This window comes from Anabrus simplex, chromosome 1 (genome assembly GCF_040414725.1).
Source record: "Anabrus simplex isolate iqAnaSimp1 chromosome 1, ASM4041472v1, whole genome shotgun sequence".
NCBI classification, from domain to species: Eukaryota; Metazoa; Arthropoda; class Insecta; order Orthoptera; family Tettigoniidae; genus Anabrus; species Anabrus simplex.
The window spans coordinates 1294298907-1294313600 of NC_090265.1; the positions used below are offsets into that span (position 1 = coordinate 1294298907).

At 42.5% G+C, this 14694-nt stretch overlaps 1 protein-coding gene across 2 annotated transcripts in view; it reads right to left on the minus strand.

The window, feature by feature from the left end:
• The window catches only part of LOC136858273 (sialin), a 252861-nt gene that overhangs the window by 168441 nt on the left and 69726 nt on the right, over positions 1-14694 (minus strand). For both annotated transcript variants that reach the window (XM_067137681.2, XM_067137682.2), the window contains exons 2-3: positions 9051-9298; positions 8112-8342 (exon numbers count right to left, since the gene is read on the minus strand). In XM_067137681.2, coding sequence (XP_066993782.1) covers positions 8112-8342; positions 9051-9298 — 479 coding nt within the window. The remainder of the gene's footprint in view (positions 1-8111; positions 8343-9050; positions 9299-14694) is intronic.

Consider the following 14694-nt stretch of genomic DNA (forward strand, 5'->3'; position numbering starts at 1 on the left):
TCTACGGAATTTTCTTGAAGAAAGACGAATTACTAATGTTGCGCCGGCCAGCCCTCTTTGCGGTTACTTGGTTTCTGTTAAGAGAAATAGCTTCGTAAGAGTTTGGGGTCGTAGGAAGGTGTAAACTAGTTGCCTGGAGTCTGCCTTAACAAGACGAAGTCGTTCTGGACCAGATAGCAAGGCTAGTATCCGCAGCTACCCGGTTTTTATTAAATACAAGAAGCCGACCCAAGGTAGAAATCCCACAGCAATTGGATGTCGGAATAGCAATTCATCAGGACTGAACCCATTGGTAGCATGAGTAGTTGCTCTATAATTCAGTAGATACATTTCGAGATCTTCTTCTCAGTTTTTCCCTCTAGGACAGCAGCCGAAATTGTATTTTCGAAAGCACTAAAAAACTGCTTTAAAGTCCCGTTGGTGCAATGTGTCTTTCTTCTGTACCGCGGTGCTGAAGAAATGTGGCATTCTCACAACCATTGAACGGTGGTTCATTATCGGACTTGAGCACATCAGGTACTCCAAACCTTCAAGGTTTCAGCACCTGAAGTTGAAGAAATTATCTCAGCCAGAGGGAAACGGGGGCACACGTCCAAAGCTCCAAAGCTACGAGCACATATTTTTGCCTGGGAAGTGGTCAGCAAATTCGACAGAAAGTTCGGACCAAGATCGAATAAGAAATGGAGTCGACTGAATAGGATGAAGTTGTTGAACAGGAGTTGGAGATTCACAAGTCAAGTACCCTTTAACTACAGCCTCACTTTGAGAATAAAACATAGAAAACCAGCAGCGAGATCGCAGAAGTTGCTTACTGTGCACTACACCTGAATGCTCCTTGCGTGAAGTCTTATGAAGAGATCGTGAAATAATTATCCTGTCTCTTCTCAGCAAGATTACATCGTGAGCGAGTGAGTGAAATTTTGGGGAAAACATGCAAGTGAGGTTTTACAAGATGCGTTTTATCCCATTTACAAGAGTTATTAAGAATCGGTTTCTTAGTTTTATCAGTTCTGGGGTCCAGTGCAGTTTGCTCAACTGTGATCTTGCCAGTCAGAGCAGTTGGCATTGCTTGATCTTCCGCGAAATGTATACCTCTCTCGACTTTATTCGGCCTGGAAGGGGATGATAAGGAATGGTGTGATAAATAATATGAAGGATTAGAAGCTCCAGAAAGATGTACCAAGGAAAAAGCATGGTCTTGCAACATAAGGTGGAGTGTCTCCAGACGAGGTGTCGTTGTCTTCTGGCCGAGCGATATTCCCGAAAACAATTTATGATCAGTTATGATTTTAAACTGTTCAATGCCTGATGAGATCGCTAGAATCTCTCGCTAAATTTGGGAGAACCTCTTCTTGAACTCGCCGAGTGGTTTGCTAGCATAGACTGCCACACCAGGGAAAGAAACACTAGAGTGTGACAAAATAGTGCTCAAATCAACCACAAGTTCATCGGGACGTTTAGAGTCAAATAATTTATTAGTAAGATTCTCGCTCGGTTTAGACTTCAAAAGCTTAAGAGCCGTTTGTTCATTTGGACCAAGATACCCACTTCTTAATTAACTTGCGAAGGGGAACGATATTGTTGGCAGGTTAGGAAGAAGATATGTAAAAGTATTCAAAATATGCAATGGTTCCTAGGAATCTCCGCACTTTTGACATGTTTCTAGGTTCCAGGAAGCTGTGTCCTCGCATCCGGGAGATATCGGGTTCCAACCCCACTGTCGGCAGCCCTGAAGATGGTTTTCCGTGGTTTCCCATTTTCACACCAGGCAAATGTACCTTAATTAAGGCCACGGCCGCTTCCTTCCCATTCCTAGGCCTTTCCTGTCCCATCGTCGCCATAAGACCTATCTGTGTCGGTGCGACGTAAAGCAAAGTAGCAACAAAAAAAGGTTCCAAGAAGTTGCAGGTAGTTTCAGTATTTATAGGATAAGCACGTGGTTTCTCTATGGAAAACTCATATACGAAGAAAAAACTGTTATTATCCGAGCAGTGAGTGAAATTTTTGGGAAAACATGCAAGTGAGGTTTTACAAGATGCGTTTTATCCCATTTACAAGAGTTGTTAAGAATCGGTTTCTTAGTTTTATCAGTTCTGGGGTCCAGTGCAGTTTGCTCAACTGTGATCTTGCCAGTCAGAGCAGTTGGCATTGCTTGATCTGCCGCGAAATGTATACCTCTCTCGACTTTATTCGGCCTGGAAGGGGATGATAAGGAATGGTGTGATAAATAATAAGGGTAAGGCCAGCTTGGGGTGATCGCTTTAGGATTTCATCGAGAGTTTTATCATGCTCCACCTGGGTTTTTTCAAACACTGTAATGGCATCACATATACATTAGTTATTGCATTCTTAAAGGGAGCAGTAACTTGCCAAACAGAGGCCTGAAACTTTTCAGGGACTGTATAAATTCCAAAAAATAACCGTTTAAATCTTCATAGCCCAGCATGAGTGTAAAATGATGTGATGTTTCGATATCACTCCTTCAACTCAAAGTGATGAAACCCGTCTTTGCAACCCAGTTTGGAGAGGACAACAGAACCATTAACTCAAGCGACCAAATTATCTACTGTTGGTAGCTGTCGGCGTTCATGGAGAACAGCAGTGTTCGCAGCTCCCATGTCCACATAGTCTGAGGTGAAAATTACCCCTGTCATGAATCTCATCAACTGGTGAAATACGTGTAGTTTAATTTGACCACAGATGTACTTAACAATGCCTTCAAAAACTGGTAGGTAACACTATTGGATACTTTTTGATGAAATAGAGTACAAAACCTTGATAAGCTCGAACTCTTATGTCGCTTCCAAACCAAGCAATGGTTCTCCACGTTCCTCCACAACAAGGAACTTAGCTTTGGCCGAACGACGGTTGTATTTTACTAAGGTGGAGAATTTCGCGCTGTACCTTAAGTTCACAATCAAACTAAAATCGAGCGAGGGCGTTGGAAAATCTAATGTCAGGTGTTGAAAGATTTATGTTTTCTCAAGCAATTGTAGCCTCAATTCGAAGTCGAGCTTATCACCAAACTCACATGTACAAGCCGCCCCGAAATTCATAATCACCGAGCAAGTGGATGTGCGGCTTGGGTCACGTAGCGATCAGCTTGCATTCGGGAGAATTGTAAGTTCGAACCCCACTGTCGGCATCCCTGAAGGTGATTTTCCGGGGTTTCCCCATTTTTGCACCAGGCATATGCTGAGGCTGTACCTTAATTAAGGCCACGATCGCTTCCTTCCTAATCTTAGCCCTTTCCTCCTCCAGTGTCGTTTCTTTTCTCAAACGAATGTCGATCAAAGAATGAAATGTTGCGGAAGTTTGAAGTTTCACAGAGCAAGCAGTATCTGTGGTGAATTTTATTTCTGACCGAACAAAGCGATTTATGCTATATGTATAGTTGCGAATTAAAGCAGATTGTAAAAAAAAAAAAAAAAGAGACAACATAATCGATTTTCTCCTTGATCAGTTTTTCTGAACTTCAAAGCCTCAAAGTATTAGTCTTATTTTGGAGTAAAATAAGAGATAAGCTTAACAAGTGCTTCTACATGCGTCGTTCCTGTAGGAGGCATGATAATATCAAGAATTTATGAAACCTCATCTCCTGCTAAATTATTTTTCTGAGATCACTGGTCAGGGTGCCAAATTGCGATTGGGGGTGGGGGGGATTTTTCCCTCCGCCGACAATTTTATCTCAAAGGTTCCTTCCCAGTAAAATTGCTCGGAGTGGATTATTATAAAATAATGAGGAAAATGTGGAACATATATTATTGAAATTAATGTTTTTACTGTGCATATTTATATAAAATATCAGCCATAATATACATAATATAGAATGACTGCCAGACCTTAAGCAATGAAGCAACGTAGCGATGGCAACTCCACATCTGCAGCCTATTGTTTATGTTTCACTCTGGCAAGTCCATCTGAAACTAGTGAAATTAGTGTTATTATCGGAGGACAGGGTATTGTAGCGACTTAGCTGTTGCGTATCAACCCACGACCCTGGTTTGATTCCTGGTGCTACTGAGTATAAAACCCCGTGTTGTCAGGAAGGGCATGCAACTTTCGGTACGTACAGGGACCTTGAGCAAGCCGGAAGACCTGAAGAAGATGATTATTGTTATAGTTAATATTATTTGTCATTATTAGCTCTCCTCCCTTGTCATCGCTCTAAGTAGCTCGAGCTTCCACCACTCCTGTACTTCATGTTTCCGAAAGGTAGCCAATAGAACAGTGTTTACTCAAGGAGTGTACAAACTGAAACAATTCTGGGGGAAGGGGTAACTTACTTACATGGGAATTATATACCCCCTCGCCCGTCGGGTACTGCCTGTAATAAACACCAACAGTTAAGCCCTATAATCCTTCTCCCCCACAATTTCTTTCTGATTTCGCACCCTGAAATTGGTGATATCGTTAGCGGTAAGATATCGCTCCAAGTATTGAACCACCGGGCGAGTTGGCCGTGCGCGTAGAGGCGCGCGGCTGTGAGCTTGCATCCGGGAGATAGTAGGTTCGAATCCCACTATCGGCAGCCCTGAAGATGGTTTTCCGTGGTTTCCCATTTTCACACCAGGCAAATGCTGGGGCTGTACCTTAATTAAGGCCACGGCCGCTTCCTTCCAACTCCTAGGCCTTTGCTATCCCATCGTCGCCATAAGACCTATCTGTGTCGGTGCGACGTAAAGCCCCTAGCAAAAAAAAAAAAAAGTATTGAACCCACAGCTTCCACCACTAGCTCAGCGAAGTAGCTTCCACATGGTTTCCATACCTGGTTGTAGCCAATGTAATATTCTTTAAAAAAAAAAAAAAAAGGTGTAATGAATTTACTGTACAGTACACATTCGTTGCTACAGGAATGTCATGAATAAGAAAACAATCAAGTGTTTTCGTCCGTAAAACACAGTTCTCTTATTACTCTGTTGCCAACTGTCCACAACCGATGGTAATACTACAATTATTAAGTTCCTAGAAGTGTACGAAATGTATGAAACTTTATGAAATATACAGCACAGTGACTGTTTAAATAAAAATAAGTCACTACCTATTTAAAAGTAATTTGGTGTCCAGTCTGAGTCTCACTACAACAATGGAACGCCACAAAACTCCCCGCACAAGTTTAGAGGCCGCAAGTACTTAACTCCTCAAAATTTTCCCTGTGTAAATTAACCTTAAGATACAGACAATAGGAAAGCACGGTAAAGCATTCTCAACATACCACACTACGAACCACCACAGAAACACGCAATAGTGATTACATCTCTCCATATAGGGTTGACGTCAGGAAGGGCATCCAGCCGTAAAACAGGTCCAAATCCACGTGTGCTACTTAGTTCGCACCCGCGACCCCACGGGTGTGGGAAAAAGCCGTAGTAAGAGAAGAAGAAGAAGGTCTAAGTCCTGGACCCGGCTGTAAATCGAAACTGGAACCCCTTGGTCTAAGCTCAAGTTGGTGGGTTCGATCCCGGCTCAGCCCGGTGGTAATTGAAGATAGGCCCTACTTAAATACATTATCCGCCCGTCGGCGTCTCCGAAAGCCGTAAAAGTACTTAGTGGGACGTAAAACACGTGACATTATTATTACTAAAAATAAATTTTATTTCTTTAACATCCTTTCAGTTTCCATTCCTGACCCGGTGGAATGACTGGAAACAGACTGTGGATTTTCATTTTCAACATCCCTTCAGTGACCGCAGAATTTTCAAGAGACACCAGAGTGTCTGCATGTTGTCCTGAAGGAGTTCATCAGCGTGCTGGAAGCCTGTGACACGGAATTCTAACATTTATGTAGGCTACTGTATTCACACATAACATTGACGTCAATTAGTGGCGATCCCGCTAGTTTGGGAACAGAAGGACGACGACTAACTAACTGCACCACTAGGTCCTCCCTGATTTTGTGTCTATCTCTTCACTGTCTTTAATACACGAAGTTAGTTGGGAGTCATAGAATGCACGGTAATATGCTCGCGGACCTTAGTAATAGAAGGGAATTATGTTAGATTCTATACCGGTACTAGATATTCGAAAATGTTTGCCTAACGTGAAAAGATGAATAAAAAGTAAAATTAAAACATATGTACCAGAGAGTATTTGTGCTGGTTTTCCTGCGATCTCGAGAACTTCAAAACGAGACTTTCATCTTCTTACCAATCACGTGCATCCCGGCAATTATTCCTCGCATAACTCTCTTAAATCACTACAAAGAACCAATCACTGCAGTAGTGACTGACGAATTCGTACAGTGCTTAGCACCTACCCACAATGAGGACCCTTGCCTGTATAGCTGATTCACTTTCCATTGCCATGTAACCCCAAAGGGGGAAGTTTTGTTAACCAAAAGGGATTTCTGTCCCACACAGCGGTGATAAGAAAATTCTGGCTAAATCATTTTGTAAAATCGTAGATGTGGTTGTATAATGTAAGGGAGTACTAAATCTCATGTTAATGCTCCGTAGACCCTCAAGACTTAGGACCGTAGAATCTTTCTGTGTCATTGCCTCGGTATTCTCAACTCGATTGGAATAGTGCCAATGATATAAGAGTAGGAAAGTAATCTCACCAACAATTAGTGAGGACGTTGTCAAGAATGATGCGTACGCCTACTTAGGATGAAGAAAACGTGGGGACCATAGTGGCACAAGATAATGGATTCGAGCCCATCTGATGCCCGTGTTTAAATGCGACAGCTCCAGCGGTGTAATGGTAAATTAAGCAGAGCCGGAGCGCTCTATCACAGTTGGAAATGAAATGGCGTATGGCTTTTAGTGCCGGGAGTGTCCGAGGACATGTTGGCTCGCCAGGTGCAGGTCTTTTGATTTGACTCCCGTAGGCGACCTGCGCGTCGTGATTATGATGATGATGATGAAATGATGATGAAGACGACACATACACCCAGCCCCCGTGCCAGCGAAATTAACCAATGATGGTTAAAATTCCTGACTTTGCCGGGAATCGAACCCAGGACCCCAGTGACCGAAGGCCAGTACGCTAACCATTAAGCCATAGAGCTGTACATCTCAGTTGGAATATCGTGTTAAGTAGGGGTAGGTGGGGAAAAACGGAGTATTTAATGTTTGGACCTGATTATTTGTCATCAAATACAGTACTCTAAAAGTATTATTTCTATTACATATATGCATTTATTAGACTGCTATGAAGTACAAAATATGTCTAGAATGAACATCTAGCCCATTCAACTCTTAAAATAAATAAATTATCAAAAAATGTATTTTGTTCTATTCTGCCCTTTATGTGGGGCAAAATAACGTTTATCTTTTATGAGTTCAATATCAAATATACCTTACAAGGAAAGGTAAATTGAATACACAGTTCTGTTCACATAATGCACAAATGTGTGTGGCACCTTCGTCGTCTATATCAACACCTGCACATGAATTATGGACCCATTTCTTTGTGTACTTAATCTATGTTTTCCAGGATTGTAACAAAAATAAGAAGTATAAGACAAATGAAACTACGTAGCACCGAACTTCACAAACTTCATGTCCTCCTTTGATGCATTATTCATCATTCTCAAAGTATTTTTTCCCGAAAGAAAATACTAGAATTTAAGCTGTATATGCCTTTAAAACAAGTATGCACACTTACACAGGATGGTGTAGAAGTCACGCATGGGTTTGAATCATTCATTCATTTTTTGTTTAAGCAGAAATATTCATGTTTATGTTACAAATGTGACATTAGTTTATGCACGATATTTGAGGAGAAAATCATTCAAATGACTGTCATTCACATCTTCATACAGACAGACTGTTCAGAGCATTTTTCTTAACTTTATATCAAGAATTTTTGGCTGTAACGAATCAATTTTTTTCTCGAATATTGTTCTTGAGTTCCTTGATGGTAGCTAATTTGTTTACACAGACGCGTTCTTTGATATATCACCAAAGAAAGGAATCGGAGCTCTAAATCTAGGGATAAGTTATAGTGAAAAAGTGCTCATTTGCAAAGAAAAGTTTCGTCTGTTTTTCGAGGATTAATGTTTTACTTTTCCGAGTGTCCTTTAGAAGAATGTAAAAGGAAAAATGCATACTCATTTCTACGCCATCCTGTATATCATTTAGCTAAATGTATTTTGGTTTCATACTTACTCCTATAAATCCTTGTAGAAGTCTAATGAAGACCACTAATCTGTAGTCATAAGCTGCAAGTGGAGGAATGAGAAAACCAACCACACACATGGCTACATTACTTAGTCCGTAGACTTTCTTCGTGCCATAACGTTGAGCAAGCACTCCTCCAGGTATCTGCGAAATCCAGTGTAGCCAGAAGAAGCCTCCTAATATCAGGCCTTGCTGGTATTCATTCCACGCATATCTTGTCTGCAAAAGGGAGAAAATATAATTTGTTCAACTTAACACTTTGTAATAACTGAAAAGAAACAAGCTCAGAACTGAACAAAAAGGAGACACGTGGGTTCATTCTCGTGAACCGTAGTTAAATAACAATTTAAATCGCATTAAGTCACTGGATATTAACGAATAAGAAATATCGGAGCTTCATTATATTACATAACAAAGAAATCAGTCCAGTATTAAAAACCTTGGACAAGTCGGGAACTGAATCTGGGACCTCTAGGTAAGAGGCAGGCACATTACCCCCATTTAGTACGGGACTGGCGTATGTGAGTACTCGCTTATGCAAACTGATTTAAGTCCATCATATTGTTGATTTCAGTGTGATTACTTTATCAGGACATTTTTTTTGAACAATATGGGAGCTTCTTATTTTCTCTCGCATATTGGTGGGGTTACAGGGGAGAAATGTGTCCTACAAGTGGACTTACCCACTCGTCCTTCTTTATGCCATCGCTAGGTGGAGGTATGTTTTCACTAATGCATATTTCTGTGGCGGTTGATTGTGTAATGTGTTGTCTATATTTGAAGATCCACCTAGTCCGCAGAGGAATTAACTAGACCAAGCCGAGAACTGAACCTGAGACCCTCTGAACCTAAGGCCGTGATATTAAGGAGCCGGCTAATGAACAATATGGGATATTTATAATATTACAAATAACAATATTGTCTTACCTGGGTGATAGCAGCAGATACTGTTGACGTATCTGTTTCATTGGTCAGACCATCATCAGGACTCGTGTAGCTGCTGTTGCTGCTTAATTCTGCCACTAAACACTCACTGGAGCTGGTCACATTGCTGTCAGTTGTGTTCGCTATGACCATAGCCACAATAGCAATGTTGATGTTGGTGGTAACCATAAAGTTAACCACGCAACCGCAGAAGATGAGGTACCACAGCACATCTCGTGATTTCATACAACCTACAATTAAAGAAATATACTGATTTAGATAATAATAATAATAATAATAATAATAATAATAATAATAATAATAATAATAATAATAATAATAATAATAATAATAATAATAATTTCATGCCGCTATTGTTAGACTGCTGGGCCTCTTATAAGGTAGACCTCCGGTAACGGTGGGTGGCGTCTGCCATGTATAGAAGACTGCGTTGTTAGTTTAGTGGGGTATACTGTTGTGAATAGTGCATGCTCCCAGTCCCAGAGCCCAGGGAATTAATCGTTTGCAATTACAATCCCTTGTCCTAGCCGAGAATTAAACTCAGGACTCTGAGAACCGAAGGCCAAGATGCTGACCATTCAGCCATGGAGGTGGAGTAGAAACTATTGTAAAGCATATAATGGATCGTCTCCAAAGGGAAAAGTTAACAAACGAGACACTTATCAAACACTTTACATAAGGTTTAATGAGATAAAGAATAGAAATGGATATCAATCATTTTACAGTATGGAACATTCCACGTCAAGTAGGACGAAAAACAGCAGAAAATGAACTTGATTTTTTCTTAACTACGAACATCTTAAACTAGATGTAGAATAGCTACAAAATTAAGATAATTTCCTAACTGTGAAAGCCCTCCCAGAAGAAGTTAAATTTATCGTACATTATTTTCCATGAATTTCGAAGACCCTATTTCAGTTATCCTTAGATAAAGAAAATTGAATGAAGTTTTATTTTCGCACATAAATGTGTCTTATTCATAATATTATTGGGACAATCATTGTTAATTTCTTTCTTTTTCTTTTCTTTCTTTCTTTCTTTCTTTCTTTCTTTCTTTCTTTCTTTCTTTCTTAATTCTTTCACAGTCCAGGGTTGGTTTTCCCTCGGACTTAGCGAGGGATACCACCTCCATCGCCTCAAGGGCAGTGTCCTGAAGCGTGAGACTTTGGGTCGGGCGATACAACTGTGGAGGACGACAAGTACCTCGCCCAGGCGGCCTCACCTGCTATGCTGAACAAGGACCTTATGAGGGGATAGAAAGATTGGAAAGGTTATACAAGGAAGAGGGAAGGAAGCGGCCGGAGCCTTGATTTAAGTACCATCCCGGCACTTGCCTGGAGAAATGGGAAACCACGCAAAACCACTTTGAGGATGGCTGAGGAGGGAATCGAACTCCCCTCTACTCAATTGACCTCCCGAGGCTGAGTGAACCCCGTTTCAGCCCTCGTACCACTTTTCAAATTTCGTGGCAGAGCCGGAAGTTGAACCCGGGCCTCCGGGAGTGGCAGCTAATCATACTAACCACTACACCATAGAGGCGGACATCATTGTTAATTAAATTGGGAAAATATCTGCATATGTCAGTGCTTTTAGGTTGAACTCATACAACGAGCACATAGCTGCTCAACAAGGATGATGATGATGATGATGATGATGCTTGTTGTTTAAAGGGGCCTAACATCGAGGTCATCGGCCCCTAATTGTACAAAATGAAATGACAACAAAAAAGTTCAAGAAATCCACTGACCAAAATAAATAAAAATGTCATGAAAAATGAATGGATGGACATGAAACCCCCCCCAAAAAAAAACAAGAAACAAACAAAAAAACAGTGGATCCGACTCAAAAACGGTCATAAATAATAGTATTACTGACCAAGGGACCACTTACAAAGCACAGCCCTGAATCGATTATGCTTAATGTCTAAAGGGGTCCAAAAACCAGGTCTAAGGCCCCTCAGTATGGTACATGTCGCGAGTAAAGTAGAACCATGATATTTCTCAAGCTGCGGTACTAATCAAAGGTAGCGTAAACTCACGGTGTTCCAAACATTAAGGTACTACTCACAAGTATTGTACGTCGTAAAGGTAACGCAGGCCTATGGTGTTTCTCACACAATGGCGCCACTCATAGCCAACGCAAACCGATGAGGTTCCTCACCTAAATGTACTAAGCATGGGCGCCGGCATTCCCGTGGTGTTCCTCACATAGTGGGTACTATCACTGGCAACGCAGACCCATGGTGTCGCTCAAATAGTGGTACAACTCACAGGCAACGCCCAGTACCTAACAGAGTGGTACTACTCGCAAGTAAAAGCGACCCATGGTGTTCCGCGCGTGATGGTACTAATCAAAAGTAGTTTCATGGTTCTAATTCAATCATCTCTTGGTCGCCCCTTTTAGTCACCTCTTACGACAGGCAGGGGATACCGCGGGTGTGTTCTACATGTGCGTCCCCCATCCGCAGGGGGTAGTGTGTTTGGTCCGCGAGAGGCATTTTATTTCCCTCAAGTCCGCCGGCAAACCGGTTAGGACCCCCTACCCGCCACCTGGGACGCGCCACGTGGGAGTATCACCTCTCCCCTGCTACGCCAGCGTAGTAGGTTCGTGGGCTCAACAAGGGGAGCCGTGCGTGTTCAAATGAAATGCGCAGACCACAGTCCGTATAGGGTGCCATAAATTCAGGCGGGAGTTTGGGAAACTGAACAAACACATTCCCTTCCGTACAATAATTACAGGAAGCTCAAAAAATTGTGTTAACGTATTCAGTTTCCTGCTTTAGAGAGGAAACAGTAGTGACTTTCGACATATATTTTCATGTGGATAAGTCGGTCAAATTTAATCAATATTTTTTCAAAATATATCATTGAAAATGAAAATCCACAGCCTGTTTCCAGTCATTCGACCAGATCAGGAATGGAATGAATGAAGCCCCCATCTAGCGACGAGGGTAGGAATTGCGCCGGCTGTCGAAGCCTGCCCCACTCCTCTGGGGCAATGATTAATGACTGAGAGATGAAATGAAACGATATTGGAGAGTGTTACTGAAATCAGAGATGACAGGGAAAATCGGAGTACGCAGAGAAAAACCTGTCCCGCCTCCACTTTGTCCAGCACAAATCTCACATGGAGTGACCGAGATTTGAACCACGGAACCCAACGGTGAGAAGCCGGCGCGCTGCTGCTTGAGCCACGGACTCTCTAGAATATGTCAATAAATAATTAAAATCTTAAGGGAGTTTTTATTGTATTCTGTAGGCCTATCTTTATAAATGAAGGTGTTATTATTAATATTTTATTCATAATATTCCTGAAGTCCGCGTCTGTGGTGTAGAGTTTAGTGTGATTAGCTGCCACCCCAGTAGGCCCGGGTTCGATTCCCGGCTCTGCCACGAAATTTGAAAAGTGGTACGAGGGCTGGAACGGGGTTCACTCAGCCTCGGGAGGACAACTGAGTAGAGGTGGGTTCAATTCCCACCTCAGCCATCCTGGAAGTGGTTTTCCGTGGTTTACCACTTCTCATCCAGGAAAATGCCGGGATGGTACGTAAAACTTAAGGCCACGGCCGCTTCCTTCCCTCTTCCTTGTCTATCCCGTCCAATCTTCCCATCCACCCACAAGGCCCCTGTTCAGCATAGCAGGTGGGGATGCCTGGGTGAGGTACTGGTCATTCTCCCCAGTTGTATCCCAGACCCAATGTCTCACGCTCCAGGACACTGCCCTTGAGGTGGTAGAGGTGGGATCCTTCACTGAGTCCGAGGGAAAAACCAATCCTGGAGGCTAAAGAGATTAAGAAGAAGAAGAATATTCCTGTAAAATGTTGCAAAAGCAAAGAGTGATTTCCTTAAAGGCTAAGAAGGCCCTTAGAGGTGTGGAAGGTAAAGGCTTTTATTATCCATAACCTCTGCACTTGGTGAGGTAGAGTGGTTAACTCTACGCCCGGCCGCCTTTACCCCCAGGAATTAACTTAGTACTCATTGTTGGTATACGCTGATTGAACTTCTGGGCCATGTGCACCTCCAGAAGTGGAAAATTCGTTTCTTAAATCTATGTTGACTTCCTCACGGGGAATCGAAGTCACGTCCTTCCGGGTGAACCGAGCACGTCGTTATCGCCTCGGCCAGGCAACCTCTCTGTAGAATGTTGATTGGGGGGGGGGGGGGGAGGAGGTGTTCTACTATTGAACATTTAGTATAATGAAGACTGTTGAAGAAAGGAAGCTGATATTGCACAAAAATGACTATCTCCAACCAGTAGATTCTTCATTAGCTATGTGGATCAGTTTTAGTTCAGTTTTATTAATGTAGTTATTACTTCAACATTAAAAAAATACATTTTTCTGTCCAATTTCACCTGAAATAGCCCGCATGGGTCTGGTTTCGAGAAAGAAAACACGACGAACAAGATATAAATACAATGGACACCTTACTTATCTCTTATATTTAGTCATTCCGTGTTGGTTTTGTCAAAAATCAAGGCAATGTCTCTGTTAGTTATAATCAAATATGAAATCTGCATATTTAAGTAGTTTTAAAGAGAGGTCCGGCACTTCTACCACCAGAGCCACTCGCCCGGCGCAAGTTCGTGACCAATAATTGTGTACGGCCTCCGGAGAAACCTGGTGCAGGCTTTCCAGAGATGACGCCGATGGACGACCTGCGCGTCTGTGAGGATGGGGCTCCACCCAAGATGAAATCTTAATTAACTGACTAATGAAGATTAAAATCTTCGACCAGCCGGGAGTCGAACCGAAGACCGGCACGCTGACCATACATTCAAGGAGCTGGGCAGTTCGTGAGCGCATCTCGACCACAGAACCGATGAATCGACTGTACTTACTCGTATATTTGCTCTATTTTTCTGTTATCTTCTGACTTCTGTCCGTTGGGTTTTGTTGACACTGCTGTAAGTAAGCATGGCCGCCGAGATATTTCTGAATTGTAATACATTTGTTAATGCAGTAATAATTTTTTTTTTCTAGTGGCTTTACGTCGCACCGACACAGATAGGTCTTATGGCGACAATGGGATAGGAAAGGCCTAGGAGTTGGAAGGAAGCGGCCGTGGCCTTAATGAAGGTACAGCCCCAGCATTTGCCTGGTGTGAAAATGGGAAACCACGGAAAACCATCTTCAGGGCTGCCGATAGTGGGATTCGAACCTACTATCTCCCGGATGCAAGTTCACAACCGCGCGCCTCTACGCGCACGGCCAACTCGCCCGGTAATGCAGTAATAATAATAATAATAATAACAATAATAATAATAACAACAATAATAATAATAATAATAATAATAATAATAATAATAGAAATTGGAAAGCAGTCCGCCTCTGTGGTATAGTGGTTAGTGTGATTAGCTGCCACCCCCGGAGGCCCGGGTTCGATTCCCAGCTCTGCCACGAAATTTGAAAAAGTGGCACGAGGGCTGGAACGGAGTCCACTCAGACTCGGGAGGTCAACTGAGTAGAGGCGGGTTCGATTCCCACCTCAGCCATCCTGGAAGTGGTTTTCCGTGGTTTCCCACTTCTCCTCCAGGCAAATGCCGGAATGGTACCTAATTCAAGGCCACGGCCGCTTCCTTCCCTCTTCCTGGCCTATCCCTTCCAATCTCCCCATCCCCCCGCAAG